We start from the raw sequence: 18,652 nt of genomic DNA on the forward strand, positions 1-18,652 counted from the left end.
ATGAATGTGTTACATTTCTCTTACTCATGATTCATTGTAGTTTATGAGTTTAGTGATGTGAGCGGGGATGCACTGCTATTATAGTATTTGTGGTAGCTTCAAAATAGCAGTGTAATACACAAACCAATGATGATGTCAGCTTGTTATTGAGTTTCCAAGTCTGAATGACTGAGCGAGGGAGAGGGGGTGGGGTGGAATTAATCTATTGCAGGCAATGCCCACCCAGGCAAAAATGAGCATACATGTAAGAATGGGGGATGGGCGCAAGAACGTCTATGGCCTATGGTTTCTTGACTTCAGGGTCCCACTCCTTTCTGTTAAAATTTCGCTCAGTATTCCTTAACCTTTTACCACTGTGGTGGCCTTTATCGACAGCGAAAGAATAATGCAAAAGTACATTATTATTACTTTGACATTTTCTTTGCCACCGAGAGATAAATCATATTGCCTTCATTTAAAACTTTCAGGCACGAGGTTTCATTTCATAATCCACATGCTTAGTAAACAGTAAATATGTGAAGGATATGAAACATACGCTAATGATGAGAATTGAAAGCAGGGTATTTAAAATTTGATTAAATACTTTTTAATCAGTCTATTGAAATTTTGATTCTAACTTCAATACAAATAAGAATTCAGAACGCAAAATGGATGTCGGCATTTAAATAATGTATGGATCTCCAGCATACGTTAGGGAGGGCGGCCTACAGTAGGTAAACCAAACTTCCTCTCATTTTTGCTTGGAAAGTCTCCGCCCTTTGCTGAGTGTCTGAGGCCGTTGGCTTTCTCTGAACCGCTTTGCTCTCCACGAGTCTCTCTGTATAGTCTTTACTTTCTCTGTAATATCAGCATTTCTGGCACCAACATTACTTATTTCCACATAAGGAGGTCGTTGTGAAATTATACAATCGAACAATACCATTTAATCGGATATACACGGACGTTTTGGCACTGCAATTCACCAATTATATAAAGTGGAAATTCCACACGAGCAGCAACGGCGGCATAAGCGCACCGCAAAGAGGGCAGCCCTAGTGTGATCTGGATCTCAAAAGTAAGAAGTGATCTTGACTTAGCATGTGTGAGGCCTACACGAACAAATCAATTGGTCACTTACAACTGTGACCCAGTTTTTGTTTATCCGTAACTGTTGGTAGCGCTATGGTGTTTTCATCGCTTTAACTCATGTTTAATGACGTTCGTAGTCGACAGAACTCGCGGAGTTTATTATTTGGCAAGCTAACTAGATTAGAAACCAGAGCTAGGTTAACACAGTGTCGCGTTAAGCTAAGGGCTGAAGTTAGCTTAACCTACATAGCATTAGCTAACCAAGGTTAGCATTAGCCAAGCAAGCTAGTGATAGACATATAGGCTGACACAGGCTATGTGGTAGTGGGGGATGGGCTTTGTGTTTTCTTTAGTGCGGTAACTGCTGCTAGCCAACAAGCTAAAGCTATGTTACTGTGGACCGAGATGACAGTTTCCATGTTGACATTTAGCACGCTAGTGCAACTGCAAACAAATATGCGAAGTTTATTTTGTAGTTGTTAGTTTAATACACGAATTGAGATGTAAGCGAATGCAGCATAATGGTGTTCACTCGACCGCGCTAGCACCCGGCAACGTTGGCTAACCTACATGTGCTAGCGGAGTCTCTTGATATCGTAATTAGCTAAATTAGCAAAGTGAATCGAGTTATGGCGACCAGCATGGCTTGGCAAACAGTTTAAGCTGCCTATACTGAACGTTTGTACATATTCGGAAAGACGAAACTGTTCCAGACTGTCATGATTACTTATTTTAGACACTAAGTAATTATTCAGTCGAATGAAATACTGTTGGGATGCACCCAAGTGATCGCTTAGCATGCTTTATCCATTATTCTGTGGTTGAAAGTTAGACATTTTGTCATCAATACTGTTAGTCTCGGGCCATCTTTTCATAAATCACAGCTTGTCAGTTTTTTACGTGTAATGCAACGTGAAAAGTATGTGAAATCTGGTGCACGCACGGGTAAAATGTGCCTTTACGTGTCCGTTTTATGCAGGAAGATATTGTTTTGCATCTTTACATTATTTCACCCAGAACGGCTTCGTATTTTTGTTGAAGTTGTTTTCTGGTCAGACTTACCGTCTGGTTTCAAAGTTCTACACGTTTTGACTCACAGTCCACTGATTCTTGCACACAGTGATTCACATTAGTGATGGAGTGGTTGGATTATATAAATTTCAATGAAGAGACTCTAACGGTGGGAACGAAGCAGCTACAAGATGACCTATGGCTCATTTACCTCTTGTTTACTTATGTTTAAGTAGAACAGTAAACTGTCCCTGAATGTCTTTGGTTGTCAGTCTCACTCTCAAAATCTCGCACAATTTGGTAATTCCTCTGTTTGTGCGCGAGAGAGTGAGTAGTAGTGCTTACGAGAAAAACGTTTGTTTTCTAGCTTGTAAAAAATATTTTTTTCAGTCATTGGGAAGTGTCCTGTATAACAGTTGATTACGTTACCCTGATGTAACGATTTGACATTCCAAGGTACTTAGACTAGCAGGAATGAGATTCTGATTTCATGTCAGCTCTGGTACTGAGACTGGTAATTATAGTGGCATGGTCCCACTAGACTCTAATAGCCAGTCAGTCCTGCAACAGTTTGAAGCTAAAGTAGAGTGGTAGCCTCAGAACAACAGAAATTCCATGTCTGTCAGCACAACGTGCACTTTGGGGAAATCCTTCTGCTATCTTAAATTGTTCCGCTTTTGAGAAGGCGCTTCCTTGTGTTTACTGAACAGTGCAAAAAGAATTGCTTCATCAGCATTTTACTATATAAAGCTAAATGTCCTGTATAAACTGCCTAATTTAAAAGAATTTGACTGCAAATGTCCAACTGCCAATTTTAAAAGATATCATTTTCAAGTCCTGATGCTGCTACAGCATATTCTAAGTAGACTAATTATTTAAAAATTGAAACATGATCAAGTGGTGGTGGACTGGTGATATTCAGGTCTTTTTTTTTTATAAAGCAGGATATGTGGCTGTGGACTGACTGGAGAGCAGTGGTGGATTAACATTGTCAGTCTTTTTGCAGTACAAGAGCCAAAGACTGTGTGACTGGAGCTTCAGTGACCCACTTTCGGCTCTCTGATAGTTTGTTGTGACCCATCCCTTTGCCAGCTTAGAATTAACTCTTTCCCCGTCACATTAGCGCTTGCTCTCTCTCTCTCTCTCTCTTACTCTGCTGTCTTTCTCACGTTGCTCGTATGAGGAGTTAGATTCCTCAGTGAAAGCTAATAACTAGACAGCTCTATCGGCCTTGTTTAACTCATTTAATTAAGAACACATTGAAATAAGGAAAAACAATATCTTGGGTTAATTCCTGAATAAACTGTACAGCCTCTTTCTTTGTTTTGGATGGAATGGCTGGGCGTTTCCTCTCTTGCCCTCTTTCACAGTAATGCAGTCTTTTTTTTTTATTTGAAGATGATTTGTTTTAACCAAACGGACAGCTGCTCAGCCTGTGACTTTGTGAAGAACCAGGACCAGAGATAAAGACAAAATGTTCTTTTTTGACATGCGCTTGTTTTCTGTTCTCAGTCGACAAATGGATAGAATCTGCTGCATGTGAGATCAAAGAAATGATGACAAAATTATGTAAGGCTCCCGTGACCCTAATTTGTTTTTCTTTGTGTTGTTATTGTGTTTGTATGTGTTTCACTCCCAGGTCGATGAATTTGTTTGTGGTCCCACGGATGGAAAGGAGATGAGCATCTAAACAACACTTGATCTCATGGTAAGCCCCAGACTACATCTGATGTTCTGTTTAGCTCTGCTGTAGTATATCTGTAAGGGGAAAAGGGGGCAAAATCAGCATACATCATCAACAGCGGGTCAGTCTGAAATCTTTTTCTTTCTGCAAGATGCAGAGGGTTTGGATGATGGAAAACCGAGAAGCATATTTTGAAGATTGTGTATGTTTCGGGACCTATTTTAGACCAAAGCTGCATGTTATTCTTATTGTTCAGCAATGGTTCATCTCAAAAGGGCTTAATTTATTGTCAGTTCAGTTCATTTCCATGAACCGAAAATTACTATTTTAATATAACAGTTTGTGTTGTGTTAATGAACAACATTTGAAAATATCTTTTTGAGTCGAGAGACGTAACCCTAAAACCTTATCAGAGTTCTACTTGGCTGTCTGCCATGCTGTCTGGTGCAGTTTCCTCGTTTTAACCTCTGTTTGCATGTGTCATTTCTTATCTCAGATTGTTTCCTTTCCACCATTTAATGGGACTAGTCATACATGATATCAAAATCTTTATGGCAAACACTGAACAATAAAACAGACCGACTACTTTCATCATACTTGAGCATTTATTTTTCTTCCTCTTCTTCTTCTAAGTTGTGCCTTTTCCTTGACTTTGAACCTGCTCACAACAGTGTGACCATGTCCAATCGGATTGGATTGGAATCAGCAGATTCATGGTTCAGTTCTTAGGCCCTGGTTCAGTTTGTGACCTCGTTTTTGGTCGTTTTTATTGAAGTGTCTGTGTTCTTTGTCATGAATCAGAAATGATGGGAGTAAACAGAGAAACACTAGTCTAAGCTACTGTCACCCACTGAACTAAATCACTTTTAAAGGACAGTTAAGAAAATGGATGACAAATGTTTAAATAGAACTTCTTACTGTAACTTACTACTGTAAATCTTAGATTTTTGTTGTTTACGATGAGTTGTTTACCTGTGACATTGTAAGAAGTCTCACATGCCTTAGCTGTGAAAAAGAAAATGTACCACTGCTCACAACTCACAGATCATGTGGCAAAACCATTGGTTGCCACAGTCTGGTTTCGCTTTTATCACAAGACAGTGACGGGCTTAACGTCCAAAATATAGGTCCTATGATGAATGTGAAATTGTGGCGCTCACACATCCTTCACATGTTGAACAGGTCTGTGGTCTGAGTGGTTTTTCTCTGCTTTTCACATCACTCTGAATAGCCATGATGTAGACCTCAGCTCCAGTAATGTTAGACCCCGTAATGGTAGGACTGATACTGTAATTCAATTATATTACACTGTCTTGAGCTCCAAGCAGACTTAATCTAGATGATGCCTGTAAGCTGCTTTGTTGGAGAAAAAAAATAGACCTTTCCCTGGTTCGTCTTCACTGATTATTCTGTGCTCGATAGGACTGACTGACTAGTCCAGTCTGGACTAAGCAAGACTAAACAACCCATAGATGCCAACACCGCAACCAGCTTCCTCTGTTTTTACACACAGAGTGTTGGTTTGTTCTCCCACCAGGGTCAGTCTGCATGTCAGTATCATCTCTTAAAGGGAATTGGGCTATAGGCTCCGTCTTTTGCGCTGGTCATGCAGTGAGTGGAAAGTTGCCTTTGGCCAGAGGGGTGCCATGAGAGAGGGAGAAGAGAGAGTTTGATCCGGTTGGCAGAGTCATAAGAGTTTTCCTCCCTGTCATCAAATCTGGAGAACACACAGGTGCATTGTCATCCATGGCTTACTGGAAACGTGAGAGCAGAACTCAACCTTGACTTCTCTGCTAACATCAAAGAGCCAGTTCAGTGCTGCTTGGTAGGCATATTGTGTGTCTGATTTCCTGGTCTGGTGGATTCCCATGGTGTAGCTTTTCTGCTTTTGGAACATTTGGGAGTGATCCACTAGCATTTTAAGTTTTCTGTCTGATAGTGCATTAATGTTCAAATTATTATCATGAAATTGTTCATGCATTGTAGGATTGCAGCGTCATAGATAATACAGGCTTAAGCAGTTGAAAAAGTGATAAATAAAAGTAAAGTTGCTTTCTCTTGTTATAGACCAGAAAATTAAGAGGCTTTATTAAAGTATTAGTTTGTGTGGTATGTAAGGCATATGAATATGCTTTACTTCAGTGATCCTTGAAGTCATTTTTAGAGCATATTTGGATATTGTAGTATCTGAAAATGAAGTGTGTTAGAGAAATGACTTGCTGTAACAAGTCCAGTAAATGAATGAATATGGACACTCTGCTTGGATTACAGCATAGAGCTGGCACTGGTTTTCACTGTTCCATGACATAAGATTAAACGTACAGTGTCTGGAGGAAGTAAAAAAGTTAAAGTTTACATGTTATGTGAGTTGTGAAAAAAAGACATCTGTTGCAGCCATACCCAACACTGGGTATCCATCACATTATGATGGATATTTCTCTACATTCCCTACAAAATGATAAATCTGAGTAACGTTGATGATTACACAGTTCAAATCTGTTTGTACAATGATGCTTACTTTTACATATCAGCAGACCTTAATGAAATATACCACCCTACCAAGACTTCTTCCTGTTCACATAATCATTGTGACCCTGGTGTCCTGTTTGACCAGTTCAGCTTGATTTGGGTTTGTTATGATCTGGTTGGAGCTTCATTTTTTTTTCCAGCTTAAAATAGTATCTCCTCACGTTGACCGTAATTTGCACAGTTTGGCGGTGCATTCTGTTGGACTTAATTGAGTACATGTTTCTGCAGCTATTGCCAAGATGTGAATTAGTGGGTTGATGTGGTGTTTAGATGAACAGTACCTTTGATTAGCACAGATGAAGTAGATTGCTTTAGATGAGTTTCACTCAGTAATGTTTCCCAGCTGGTCAGCCTGGGGACAAGTGTCCTACCATGTACCGTCAATGTAACACTCAGACAGGATGTTTAATGGTTTAAAAAAAAACCCATCTGTTTTCCCAGGCTCCCCTCCTGCCCTGACCTCTGGGTTTAACCAGGATCCAAAATGAGCATAAGCAGTGATGAGGTCAACTTCCTGGTGTACAGATACCTGCAGGAGTCAGGTGGGTATCAGTGCACACACACATTTACAGTCAGACATGGACAGTAGCTCTTCCTCTCTCAGCTAAGTCAAAAACCATGCTTGTTCTGCTCAAGAAAAGTTCTATACGATGAAGGTGTATTTATTTTCTTAGTTAAGTATGACATATTGCAAATTGAGGATTGTGAGGGTAAAATATTTTAGCCTGGATTTCACAAAAAAATCAAATTCATCTCTGACCAAGACTAGAGTACCCAAGATTATGACCAAATGAGCCTGTATTTTCAGAGGGGCGTTAGTTTGCAGCAAGAGAAAGCAGCTTTTATAGACGAGTACGTCCCCAAGAGCTTGACGTGTGCCTGCTCTGATTACACTAAACACTGCAAGATGTGTTTGCTTTGCCTACAGGCTTTTCCCACTCTGCCTTCACCTTTGGCATAGAAAGCCACATCAGCCAGTCCAACATTAACGGAGCTCTGGTGCCCCCCGCTGCCCTCATCTCCATCATCCAGAAGGGCCTGCAGTATGTGGAGGCTGAGGTCAGCATCAACGAGGTGAGTCTCTCCCATTAACGCTCAGCTAACTGCCCTCACACACTGCAGTGCTCACTGATATTTATGTGTTTGCTGGGGTGTTTGCTCCTGTAATTAAACTAGTCGCTGTGGTTTTCGAAATTGAGTACACAGAACCATTGACCAAACAGCCTAGTCTGCTGAAAGAGGGTTGCTTTCTCGCTTATTTATGCTTGTTTTGGGATGTGTGTATTTAACTGTTTATTTCTTGCTGACTTACTCATTTGTTTATGTAAGTATGTATATATGTATGTGCACATTTGTTTATTTATATGGCAGTCTATTCTTGAACGTTGGAGAAATGCATAAAGAGATGTAAAAGCAATACTAGCAAAAGCATTTTGCTGATGTGTCGTTTTCTTGTGAACGGCATCTGTCTGTTTTACATTGATGGCGATGCTGAGAGCGAATAGTTGCTCAGAGTCCTACAGAGCTGTCGTCATGGTTGTCACCGTTGTCGTGTGTGTGTTGTCAGGACGGCACGCTATTTGACGGACGGCCCATTGAGTCCCTGTCTCTGATTGACGCGGTGATGCCGGACGTGGTTCAGACGCGGCAGCAGGTGTACAGAGACAAACTGGCCCAGCAGCAGGCTGCGGCTGCCTCCGCCACAACCAGCTCCACGGCCCCCGGAAACGCCAAGAACGGAGAGAACGCTGCCAACGGAGAGGAGAACGGAGCACACGCCTTAGCCAGTGAGCATATGTTCCCAAAACGCGTTGCGTGACAGCCGACAGGTCACTCTAAGGAATGGCATGGTGGCGATGTTTATTTTTTTGTTTGTTTGGTTTTTTTTACACTCATTTTCTAAGGGCGCTTTCATACCAGAGCTTTTGGTGCAAACCCGGGTCCGCTTGAGCTGTTGGTACGGTTTGTTTTTTTGGTGTGTCCTGCAGAAAACAGGGTCTGGGGTACGGTTCACTTGAATTCGAATGCGGTTCACACTGGTGTGAAAGCTGTCTGATCCAAAACCAGGAAGTAAACGCTATTGATGACGTGTAACTCGTTTTATTAATTAACAGGCAATTTCCAAAAACAGCTCGCCTCACTCTCAAACAGCGGGACGCATTTACCGCAAAGTGAAAATACCAAACACTGTTATTTTGGCACTGACACCATATTAACAAAAAGCTGAATAAGAAAACAAATATAATTTGTCTTTCCATTGTGTTGCTTCCCTTTTGCGTCGTTCCTTATGTGTTGATGACGTAAACGGACCAGGGTTCGCAACCAAAAAATTGTAATGTGAAAGCAGACCAGTGGGGGGGGGGGGGGGGGGGGGATGGGGGCGCTCGGGTACAGACCAGCAAAACGGACCAAGTGTGAAAGCAGCCTCAGTGTTAGCAAACTCACAAGATCTTGAGCAACACTCAGAGCCCTGTGAATAAAATTACATATGCGCATAGAATGACCCATGAATTACAGAGCGTGTTAAGGCCAGTTAGATTCCCTTAATAAAACATCCAGTATCCAGGCTGTTCACCATAGCAGTTGATCCTGTGCTCTGGTTAAGGTGAGGGTGACGTGTAAAACTGAATGACTGATTCCACAGTGTCGTGAGCAGTGCGTTTAGCCTTATACAGGTGTAGAGACAGATTCATTACTTGTACTCTGCAATACCCTTTTGCTCATCGCTGTAAAGCAGCCAGTGTGGGGTAGTGTTGAAGTTTGAGACATATGTTTCTCCTGTGACAGACCACCATGCAGACATGATGGAGGTGGACAGGGGCGTGGAGATCCCTGCCAGCAAAGCCATGGTGCTACGCGGCCACGAGTCCGAGGTCTTCATCTGTGCGTGGAACCCTGTCAGTGACCTGCTGGCTTCTGGGTTAGTGTCAACCCTCTTCTGCCTCCTGTACAGCGCAGCCAGTTCTGATTGGTCTGGAGCCATCAGATGTGTGAACCAGGCGTAAAAGCAAACTACACCTGCTGTTTCTAAATACAGCAGTGAGGTGTGGTTTGTACATGCAGTGTTTGACAACATGTCTTTGTGTGTGTGTGTCCTCAGTTCTGGAGACTCCACAGCCCGTATCTGGAACCTGAGTGAGAGCAGTTCTGGGGGCTCCACTCAGCTGGTCCTGAGACACTGCATACGGGAGGGGGGACAGGATGTGCCCAGTAACAAAGACGTCACCTCACTGGACTGGAATGTGAGTCCCACCTGCTGCCTCCTCTGCTGACGTGACCAGAGCTTTCCCTTGGCAACCGCTCAGTCCTGCCAATGAGTCACACATACAAGCTCTCCTCTTTAGTGTGATTTTCATCGCTTTCAAAGACACGCAGGAGAGACCCTTTGTCAGTTGTGCAGCAGAGAGCTTGTGTAAAAGAGATTGTGAAAGTAGACAAACAATAGTGTTTTTTTGGTGAGCTGTTTGATTATATGGGTATAATTATACGTCACTGATTTGTGTTTTTGGCAGAGTGAGGGTACACTTCTAGCAACAGGCTCTTACGACGGCTTTGCCAGAATATGGACTAAAGACGGTAATCCTGTTTTCCTCTAAATGTCAAGTTTGCATCTTTCCCTCTGATTTGTTACCACATACATACAAGATGTGGGTTTTGTGACGTCGTCTTGTATGCACTGATGGTTGTGGATGAGGGCATATTCTAAATTAAACTTGACATGGTTTTGTAGGTAACCTTGCCAGCACTTTGGGCCAGCACAAAGGTCCTATATTTGCCCTGAAATGGAATAAGAAAGGAAATTTCATCCTTAGCGCTGGTGTTGATAAGGTAAGATGTACTTGACCTGCTGTCTTTACATTTTGTAATGAAAAGAAAAGCAGATGATGTGGATTTTATAACAGTAGTAGAGACAACTGTGTGTTAACCTCTGCTTGCTGTACTATACAGACCACAATCATTTGGGATGCACACACAGGGGAAGCCAAACAACAATTTCCATTCCATTCAGGTCAGTGTGCGATGTTTTTTCACTGGTCCTCTGAGACCTATGAATTATCAGACGTGATCTTGGCCCGAGAAGTGTCTGTCGAGATAATCGATTGTTAAGAAGAGCAGCTAGGTCATCAACGGGTCAGGGGGTTAAAGCTTTTGTTTATTGCCAGTTTTCTCAGCGTAGTGTAGTATGTTATGGGAGAAACACAGTGCAGGATTTATTGTAGAGGAGTTCCGTAGGGTTAAGCTTTGCCCCTATAATCCTGACCGAGAGTGGACATGTGGTTCTCTGATGTGTGTGTGCAGCTCCTGCTCTGGATGTGGACTGGCAGAGCAACAACACGTTTGCCTCTTGCAGCACGGACATGTGTATCCATGTGTGTAAGCTGGGACAGGACAGACCCGTCAAGACATTCCAAGGACACACGGTACACCTGCCTCTCGTCGCACCTTCATTTCCCGCTTAAATATTCAGTGATCCAAAGCCCTGATGACAAAAACACTTTCCACTCTTACAAATACTTTAAATGTCATTACCATGGTTCCCGCGGATCCTTAAAAAATCTTAAAAGGCATTGAATTCATTCATTTAAAAATAAGGCCTTAATTAGTATTAAAATGTCTTAAATTAGTCTTTCAAAGGTCTTAAAAATGCTAAGACATAGGAAGTAGGATAGTTTTTTTTTTTCCCCACATTGCAATTTAAAATCTCAAAATAATTGATAATATCTATTTTTGAAATAATATACTGAATGCCTCTCACATTAACGGCACGCAGATCAGGATAGTGGAACGAACACCACTCATATTTTGCTTGTGACCTGGATGCTCAGAGCAGATGCACTGTCCGCGATAGCTAGCGACGACATGACGTGGGGACGTGCAAATTCATTGAAAACTGACTATTCAACCAAGATTTCACGGCATGGCTGAGACTGGTACCAGGCAACAACCATTAACAAACTTTATGTTAAAGGGCCGCATTGGTGCATCCATGTTTTCCATTTGCATACAAATGAAATGAATATCCATTTCCATTAGAGGACAAGATACACATCACGTTCTAAATTATTCAGTTATTACCATTATGATCAAATCGTTAGTCGCATAACATGAGAAATCAAACTCATGATTTGTGTTTCAAGTATTTCCCGTAGATGAACTATACAGCTTGTATAAACTGATATTATTGACGTGATCTCAAATGCGCTCCATTGTAAACTAGCGGGCTTATCATCTACACACAGAGGTGTAACAATGCACAGAATGCCTGTTGGCTGCTTAGTGATGTGTCCAGACCTTGAATAATATGAATGTAGTATATTTTGAATAGCCACCATAACATTTCAACAACGTCGCTGCGTTTCTCAGATTGATAAAGTCGTATAAAAGATTGACTAATTGATGAAGACTTTCCCTTTTTCCTCGGAGGGACGGTCATAAGTTGGTCCATTTCTGCTGCTCTCATCAATGAGAGGGAGGTTATCTTTACTGGATGGTATCAAGCCATTAAGACGGGAATGAGAATCCGTCCCCACACAGGGGGGAAAAAAAAAGATTTTGTTGTACCTGTTAGGAGCCTATGCAAATTAGTTACACCACACAAAACATACTAATTTTAAGCTTAAGTATGAAGAATACACTTTATTTACATTTTAGTTGTTGTAAAATTGGTCTTAAATTTCATTTCAAGTGGCATTAAAAAAGTCTTAAAGTCTTAAATCTAACATGCCTTCAACTGTAGGGACTCTGATTACATTTTGTCTCGGATTAAATTGCTTGTGTGTATGATTCCCTTCTTTTTCACTCTTTTTTTAGTTATTTATTTATTTGTATATTTTCAGGACACAATACTGTTAATCTTGTTCTCTAACATTAACATGTTATATTCATTTTTGTCTCCCTTTGCACTCAGAATGAAGTGAATGCAATCAAATGGGATCCAACAGGGAACCTTCTGGCTTCCTGCTCTGACGACATGACTTTGAAGGTTAGTCTGGAAAACAAGTACTAAAGATTCAAATTATAACTGACTTCTGACATGCCAGGCACTGAAAATATTTATTGATGTGAAATAAAAAAGTCAACATCATTCCGGTATGATTAAATCTGTGCCTGAAATGTTTTGCTTTTCCTGTAATGCACTATGACATTACAATTGTATTCTTATCAGCAGACACGCACTGAAAGTCATGCTAACGGCATCAGACTGACTTTACAGGCCGCTGTTCAATATCAGTAATGACACTTTTAATTAGATGGCAGAAAAAGATGTTTGAGTGATGCTGCCCATGTGCTGATAGAACACTAACAGTGTACAAGTTTTCATGACGACTCACAGTAAACTGAGGTTTGATGCTCTCTGCACCGGGGCTGGTATTTTTGACCTATCCCAGACAGGAGGTTCCCAGGTTTTGGAGTCAAATGACTTGTACCTCGGTGTGGCACATAAGAGGAATTCATAGAATTTTGTTGGTACTTTAAACAGGGGCTGAAACTCGCCTCTGAGAGTGTGTCTTTAAGGTAATGCAAAATGTGTAGTGCCCCATGAATGTAGTTGAACTAAAAAATACTTTTATGCTATAGCAAGTTTTTTGAATAGTTTTTGTTTTGTGTCACATGATGACATTACTCAGAGATTTTGAGTCCAAGCATTGACACATCAGCACTAACTTAGACCTAATTTCATAAAATGAGGTGTTTGTGCTGCTTTTGAGATGACAGACCTACTAATGTGCAGAGTGAGCTAAATAAATAAAGCAAAGTAGTACACATATAATGAGCAGTCTTCAGAGACATTATCACTGTAAATTTAGACTCTGGTCCAGTAGAGACCTGAAAGACTTCCTGTGAGGAAACACTGCCTCTAACAGCACAGCTTCACTAAGGGAAACAATGTAGTACAGCTTTACTAAGGGAAACAATGTAGTACAGCTTTACTAAGGGAAACAATGTAGTACAGCTTTACTAAGGGAAACAATGTAGTACAGCTTTACTAAGGGAAACAATGTAGTACGGCTTTACTAAGGGAAACAATGTAGTACGGCTTTACTAAGGGAAACAATGTAGTACAGCTTTACTAAGGGAAACAATGTAGTACGGCTTTACTAAGGGAAACAATGTAGTACGGCTTTACTAAGGGAAACAGCTTTACTAAGGGAAACAATGTAGTACAGCTTTACTAAGGGAAACAATGTAGTACAGCTTTACTAAGGGAAACAATGTAGTACGGCTTTACTAAGGGAAACAGTGTAGTACGGCTTTACTAAGGGAAACAGTGTAGTACGGCTTTACTAAGGGAAACAGTGTAGTACGGCTTTACTAAGGGAAACAATGTAGTACGGCTTTACCAAGGGAAACAGTTTTACTAAGGGAAACAGTGTAGTACAGCTTTACTAAGGGAAACAGCTTTATTAAGGGAAACAATGTAGAACAGCTTTACTAAGGGAAACAATGTAGTACAGCTTTACTACGGGAAACAATGTAGTAAAGCTTTACTAAGGGAAACAATGTAGTACGGCTTTACTAAGGGAAACAGTGTAGTACGGCTTTACTAAGGGAAACAGTGTAGTACGGCTTTACTAAGGGAAACAATGTAGTACGGCTTTACCAAGGGAAACAGTTTTACTAAGGGAAACAGTGTAGTACAGCTTTACTAAGGGAAACAGCTTTATTAAGGGAAACAATGTAGAACAGCTTTACTACGGGAAACAATGTAGTAAAGCTTTACTAAGGGAAACAATGTAGTACAGCTTTACTAAGGGAAACAATGTAGTACAGCTTTACAATATAGGAGAGAAACACATTTTAGCACGTCTTTCTTTTTATTCCTTTTTTTCCCCTTCAAGAATTGAAATGTTGCCATATGAATAGGCCCTCCCCCTTATGTGCTACTGATGTGCATTCATCCTCTGCTTAGCCATGATCAGTATTCGTGTCAAAACAATATGATGAATATCACCAGAAGTAGACACACAAGTATTGATTATTGGGCCAGAACTCTATACCGGTGCATCAGAGGTGTTTTGTAGGGGGAAGAGGGAGACCAGTGTTCTGGATCTGTTTGCTGTCAGTATTGCTGAGAGAGTTAACAAGAGTGACTGCTTTTGTCAATGTTAGATCTGGAGTATGAAGCAGGACACGTGCGTCCATGACCTGCAAGCCCACAGCAAAGAGATCTACACCATCAAATGGAGCCCCACTGGACCAGGCACCAACAACCCCAATGCCAACCTAATGCTGGCCAGGTACTGTAAACAGAGAAAATCGGTAACACTTCAGGTACCCTGTCGATTCAGTACGTACCTGAAGACCAGATTATAATTGTCATCTTCTCCGTGTCTGCCCTATGTGGCCCATTGCCATATGACTTAATCACTGAAATGGATGGCTTTTTGTAGTGACAGCTCTTCTTGTGGGGAAATCCAGGCTTGGTTTATTATCCTCCTATGTGCGTGCGATTGTGTGTGTTTGTGGCACTTACGGTGGATCTCCCTGGCCTCCTACAGTGCCTCCTTTGACTCCACGGTGCGTCTGTGGGACGCTGAACGCGGTGCTTGCATCCACACGCTGACACGGCACCAGGAGCCCGTCTACAGCGTGGCCTTCAGCCCTGACGGACGACACCTGGCCAGCGGCTCCTTCGACAAATGCGTCCACATCTGGAACACACAGGTACGGCAAGCTCAAAACATCTGGAATGTTCCATCCATTTCTGACACAGTGAGCTTTCCAAATGTATAGAGTTGGCTTTGAATAGTAGCACAGTGTTACCAGACAGATGGCTTACCACTCATTTCTCAAGTAGTCCTGAGAATATAGTCGCCATCTGCTGTTGATGACTGACTAGTGTAGTGATGCGTTTGGTTGGTAATGATGCTGTCTTTGCCCCTCACAGACTGGAGTTTTAGTGAACAGCTACAGAGGCACGGGGGGGATTTTTGAGGTATGCTGGAATGCAACAGGGGACAAAGTGGGAGCAAGTGCATCAGATGGCTCGGTGAGTACTGCCCTCATTCAGCTGGTTAAAAGGAGAGGGAGAAATATGTGTACAGCCTAGCCCTGACACAGACAATGTATGACATACAGTTAGACAGTTTAATCAGTTCTCTGCACTGCTTAAAAACAGTGTTAACTTAACCGAGACATGCTAAAGCCATAGTAAACAGGAGCCTGTCTTTTTCTCCCCAGTTCTTCATCTAGTGTGACTGAACTTAACAGAGTCATCAGATGTATTATAAACCATTTATGCAAAACTGTGTGCGTATATGTTTGATTGCGTTAGTCTGTTCTGCACTGACCATTGACCCATATTGTGAAATACTGACACTTCTTCGAGATTTGAGACACAGGTGTGGTGTAAACTACTCATGGAATTGCACAATTGTGTATTTTGACTAATTTATTTGATTTTGAGGGAGTGTATGTAGGTTTTTTTAGGGTTGTGTCTCTAAGAGGATCATTTTCCTCATCCAGTGTTTGGTTTTCACAGAAGTGTTTGCAGAATGATGTAATAGTCCTCGATGTTATGTTAATAGTTTAGAGATATTGATGGAGCTTTTTAAAAAATTCTGTATAAACAAATAACAAACGTTTAGATGACAATACAGATAAAACAAAAAAAGCTGATGACGGGGTTAAGAGCAGGTTTTACTGAGCCTACAGGTTGTGAAATGTTCTCTTGGCCCAGGCGGTTGCGTGTACTGTGATTGTTGGAGATTTCTGTAAAGCTCCACGCCCTGTGACTGTAACCTGTGCTTGTGACATTACTGAATGTGAGTGTGTGAGGGGAGTGGAGCCTGATCCTGTCTCTCCGCTGTTTCAGGTGTGTGTATTAGATCTGAGGAAATGATGACGCTGCCAGTGGGAAGCCATGGACCGACTATGAATGTGTTCAGAGCCAAAATGACTGACTGGCCCTGGCCTTCTGCACTGCTGTAGTCCTACTGAGACCACGGCCTGCACCTCCAGCCAATCAGGGCCCTCCCCTCCACATACATGCCCCGCCCATCCCACACACAAACTGATTATCAACAAGGACTGTTATATCCACACGGGAATAGAGATTACATGACCAAACATAGCCCCATACACATATACCAAATCATCATTTTGTCGGTCTTACCTTTCTGGTCCACAAAGAGAAGAAAATATCACAGTTGGTGTGTGCATATTGTACATATCAACATATGTCAGCCACTTTTTCTAAGTTACATTAGATTTGTTTCAGATTAAAATTTTGATAACATTGTCTGATAGAAAGGTTGGATTGAATCTTTCGGTTTACTCACTCACTTGAGGAATAGAAACGGTCATTTGAATTGGATTATTCTGAATGGAGAAGGGTTCAAGTAAACATGTTTTCAAAAGTTCAGTGGGTTTTTAGGCCAGTATTGTGTTCATTTCACACTTTCTGGTAATTTTTTCTTTTCTGGGTTTTTTTTTTTTTTTTTTTTTTTTTGAGGGAGGGGGTTCTAAATGTTACCTGCAAAGAAGAGTGTTGCTTGAAAATTCAGTTTTAGTTTTGGGGGGGTTTTTTGGCTTTGTTTTGTCCCCCTCCAATTTCATGATGATTTCTGATTGGACATTACTGCTGGAACACCATGCAATGGATTGCATACAGCCCATGCCAACCAATCATTGATATAAGCTATGCAACCAACAGACCAGTTTGATTTTTTCTTTTTCTCCTTTATTTCCTCGATTCCAATTGCACTGGTCTTGAGATTGCCTTACCCCATTCAGTAAGGCCTGTTGTCAGTCCCTCACGAAAATGACAGGATTTATACAGATTACACATGACACAATGCCTAAAAGGTTTTTTCTTTTTTGTTCACTTAACTGTTGCTCAGTACTATAGCTGTTACAATAAAAAAACAAACAAAAACAAAATATAAATGACCAAGAGTCTTTGCAAAGACCTCCCTGCGGTTGGTGTAAAGTCATTCTTTGCCGCGGTCACTTTACACTGAGGTGCAGCATCACTGGAGACTGGCTTCAAGTTTCTGTAGTGTGGTAATTGTAGTTCTCGTACAGTTCAGGTGTGTCTGCACTTTTCTCTGAACGCTCAATCTCAAACAGCTTTTAAACAGCTTTTCCTTGACATTCTGTGAGTGCTAAGAAGTTCCCATAAAAAAAACTGACTGGATACTGTTCCTCTCTCCTGTGTCCCTGCTGCAATGAAAACGTGGTCATTTTTCTGTGGTGGGCTGTACCCGAGGAGCGTTATGTGTGTGCAAGTGTGTATTGGCATGTGGACTTTATAGCTCTTGTTGAACCATTTCACAACTGCAGAGACGTTTATTTTCAGACTAAAAACATGTTTTCCATCAGAGGTGATGACAGGAATGTTGAAATTATTATTATTATTATTACCACTGTCATGCAGTGTTAAGGTGGGTGAAATGGACTAATCCTCTCCTTGTACAAAGCTTTTTTCTCCCCCAATCAGCCAGGGTAGTTGAATGGAAGATAGAAGTCCAAAGTCAGGCTGTGTGAAGAATGTTGGCGCTTAAAAAAACGAAAGAAAAACAAAGATGTCTGAGTCGGTGTTGTGCAGAGACAAGGAAATTGACTTTGAACTACTTCCATGGAATGACAACCTAAATGTTATTCACAGTTCTTGGTTTCTTCTTTCCTTCTTTTACCTGCTACTGCTATGAAAGGGTTGTTGTTGTTTTTTTAGTCTATCACTCAAGTGCATAGCACATTCATTTGGAATCGAGCTTTCACTGCAAGCTGTCACAGTTCTTTATAAAATACCATTAGACAGTCATAGTTAGCAAACATAAAGTTCATATCCTGAACAGAACAGACTAGGTGAGGATTACTTTACCTGGACGCAGTACAGACGGTTCTGTCTAGCACTTAATTTTTTTTCCTTTGTTTTGTAGATACAAAATGATTTCTCTTATGTGGGCAGACGTGACATCTTGATTCAGAAGCGTGTTGAACTATGGAAGAACTAATTGTTCTTATAATCAGTGCTGATCAGAGCACTGTGGTTAGGTGGAGCTTGTTCGGTGGCATTCCAATAACTTTATTATCATTTTTTTAAAAATCTAACATGTTGCATCACATGCCATACTTTTGTCACAGAAATGCATAATCTTGCAAAAAAAATGTTTTGTTCAGAATGTCACAATTTACTTAACAAATTTTTGTAAAGAGATGAGAGTATTTTGAAGCTTGCTTTAATATAATCAGTAATAAGTAGATTGTACCATAAAGACACTATTTATTATATTGTCTATGACAGTGGAATGGTATTTTATAATGTTTTGATTTTAATGAGATGTGCTTTTTACAGTGCGTTCAAATGTTGGCTTCGTTTGGTCCTACCCAAATGCCTAGTTTTCTCTTTAACTA

The 18,652-nt window shown here is 41.1% G+C and overlaps 1 protein-coding gene across 1 annotated transcript; it reads left to right on the plus strand.

Moving 5' to 3' along the window:
• Positions 1-884: 884 nt before the first annotated feature.
• Positions 885-16,703, plus strand: tbl1xr1b (TBL1X/Y related 1b). Its single transcript, XM_030773819.1, has 16 exons — positions 885-1,054; positions 3,719-3,787; positions 6,734-6,834; positions 7,221-7,366; positions 7,860-8,079; positions 9,080-9,212; positions 9,393-9,534; positions 9,805-9,868; positions 10,023-10,120; positions 10,241-10,301; positions 10,592-10,713; positions 12,201-12,275; positions 14,405-14,532; positions 14,794-14,959; positions 15,183-15,284; positions 16,110-16,703. Exons 3-16 carry the CDS (start codon positions 6,777-6,779, stop codon positions 16,134-16,136), a joined length of 1,542 nt encoding a protein of 513 aa, XP_030629679.1. The 5' UTR covers positions 885-1,054; positions 3,719-3,787; positions 6,734-6,776; the 3' UTR covers positions 16,137-16,703.
• The last annotated feature ends 1,949 nt before the right edge of the window (positions 16,704-18,652 follow it).

The sequence above is a fragment of the Chanos chanos genome, chromosome 5, assembly GCF_902362185.1.
Source record: "Chanos chanos chromosome 5, fChaCha1.1, whole genome shotgun sequence".
Lineage (NCBI taxonomy): Eukaryota > Metazoa > Chordata > Actinopteri > Gonorynchiformes > Chanidae > Chanos > Chanos chanos.

What these genes read in the sequence shown, in the direction of transcription:
- tbl1xr1b (XM_030773819.1), top strand. Translation starts at nt 6,777, where the DNA reads ATGAGCATAAGCAGTGATGAGGTCAACTTCCTGGTGTACAGATACCTG. An exon ending in CTGAGGTCAGCATCAACGAG is followed by an intron (nt 7,367 to 7,859) that starts GTGAGTCTCTCC and finishes GTGTGTTGTCAG; the next exon opens with GACGGCACGCTATTTGACGG. An exon ending in ACAATTTCCATTCCATTCAG is followed by an intron (nt 10,302 to 10,591) that starts GTCAGTGTGCGA and finishes GTGTGTGTGCAG; the next exon opens with CTCCTGCTCTGGATGTGGAC.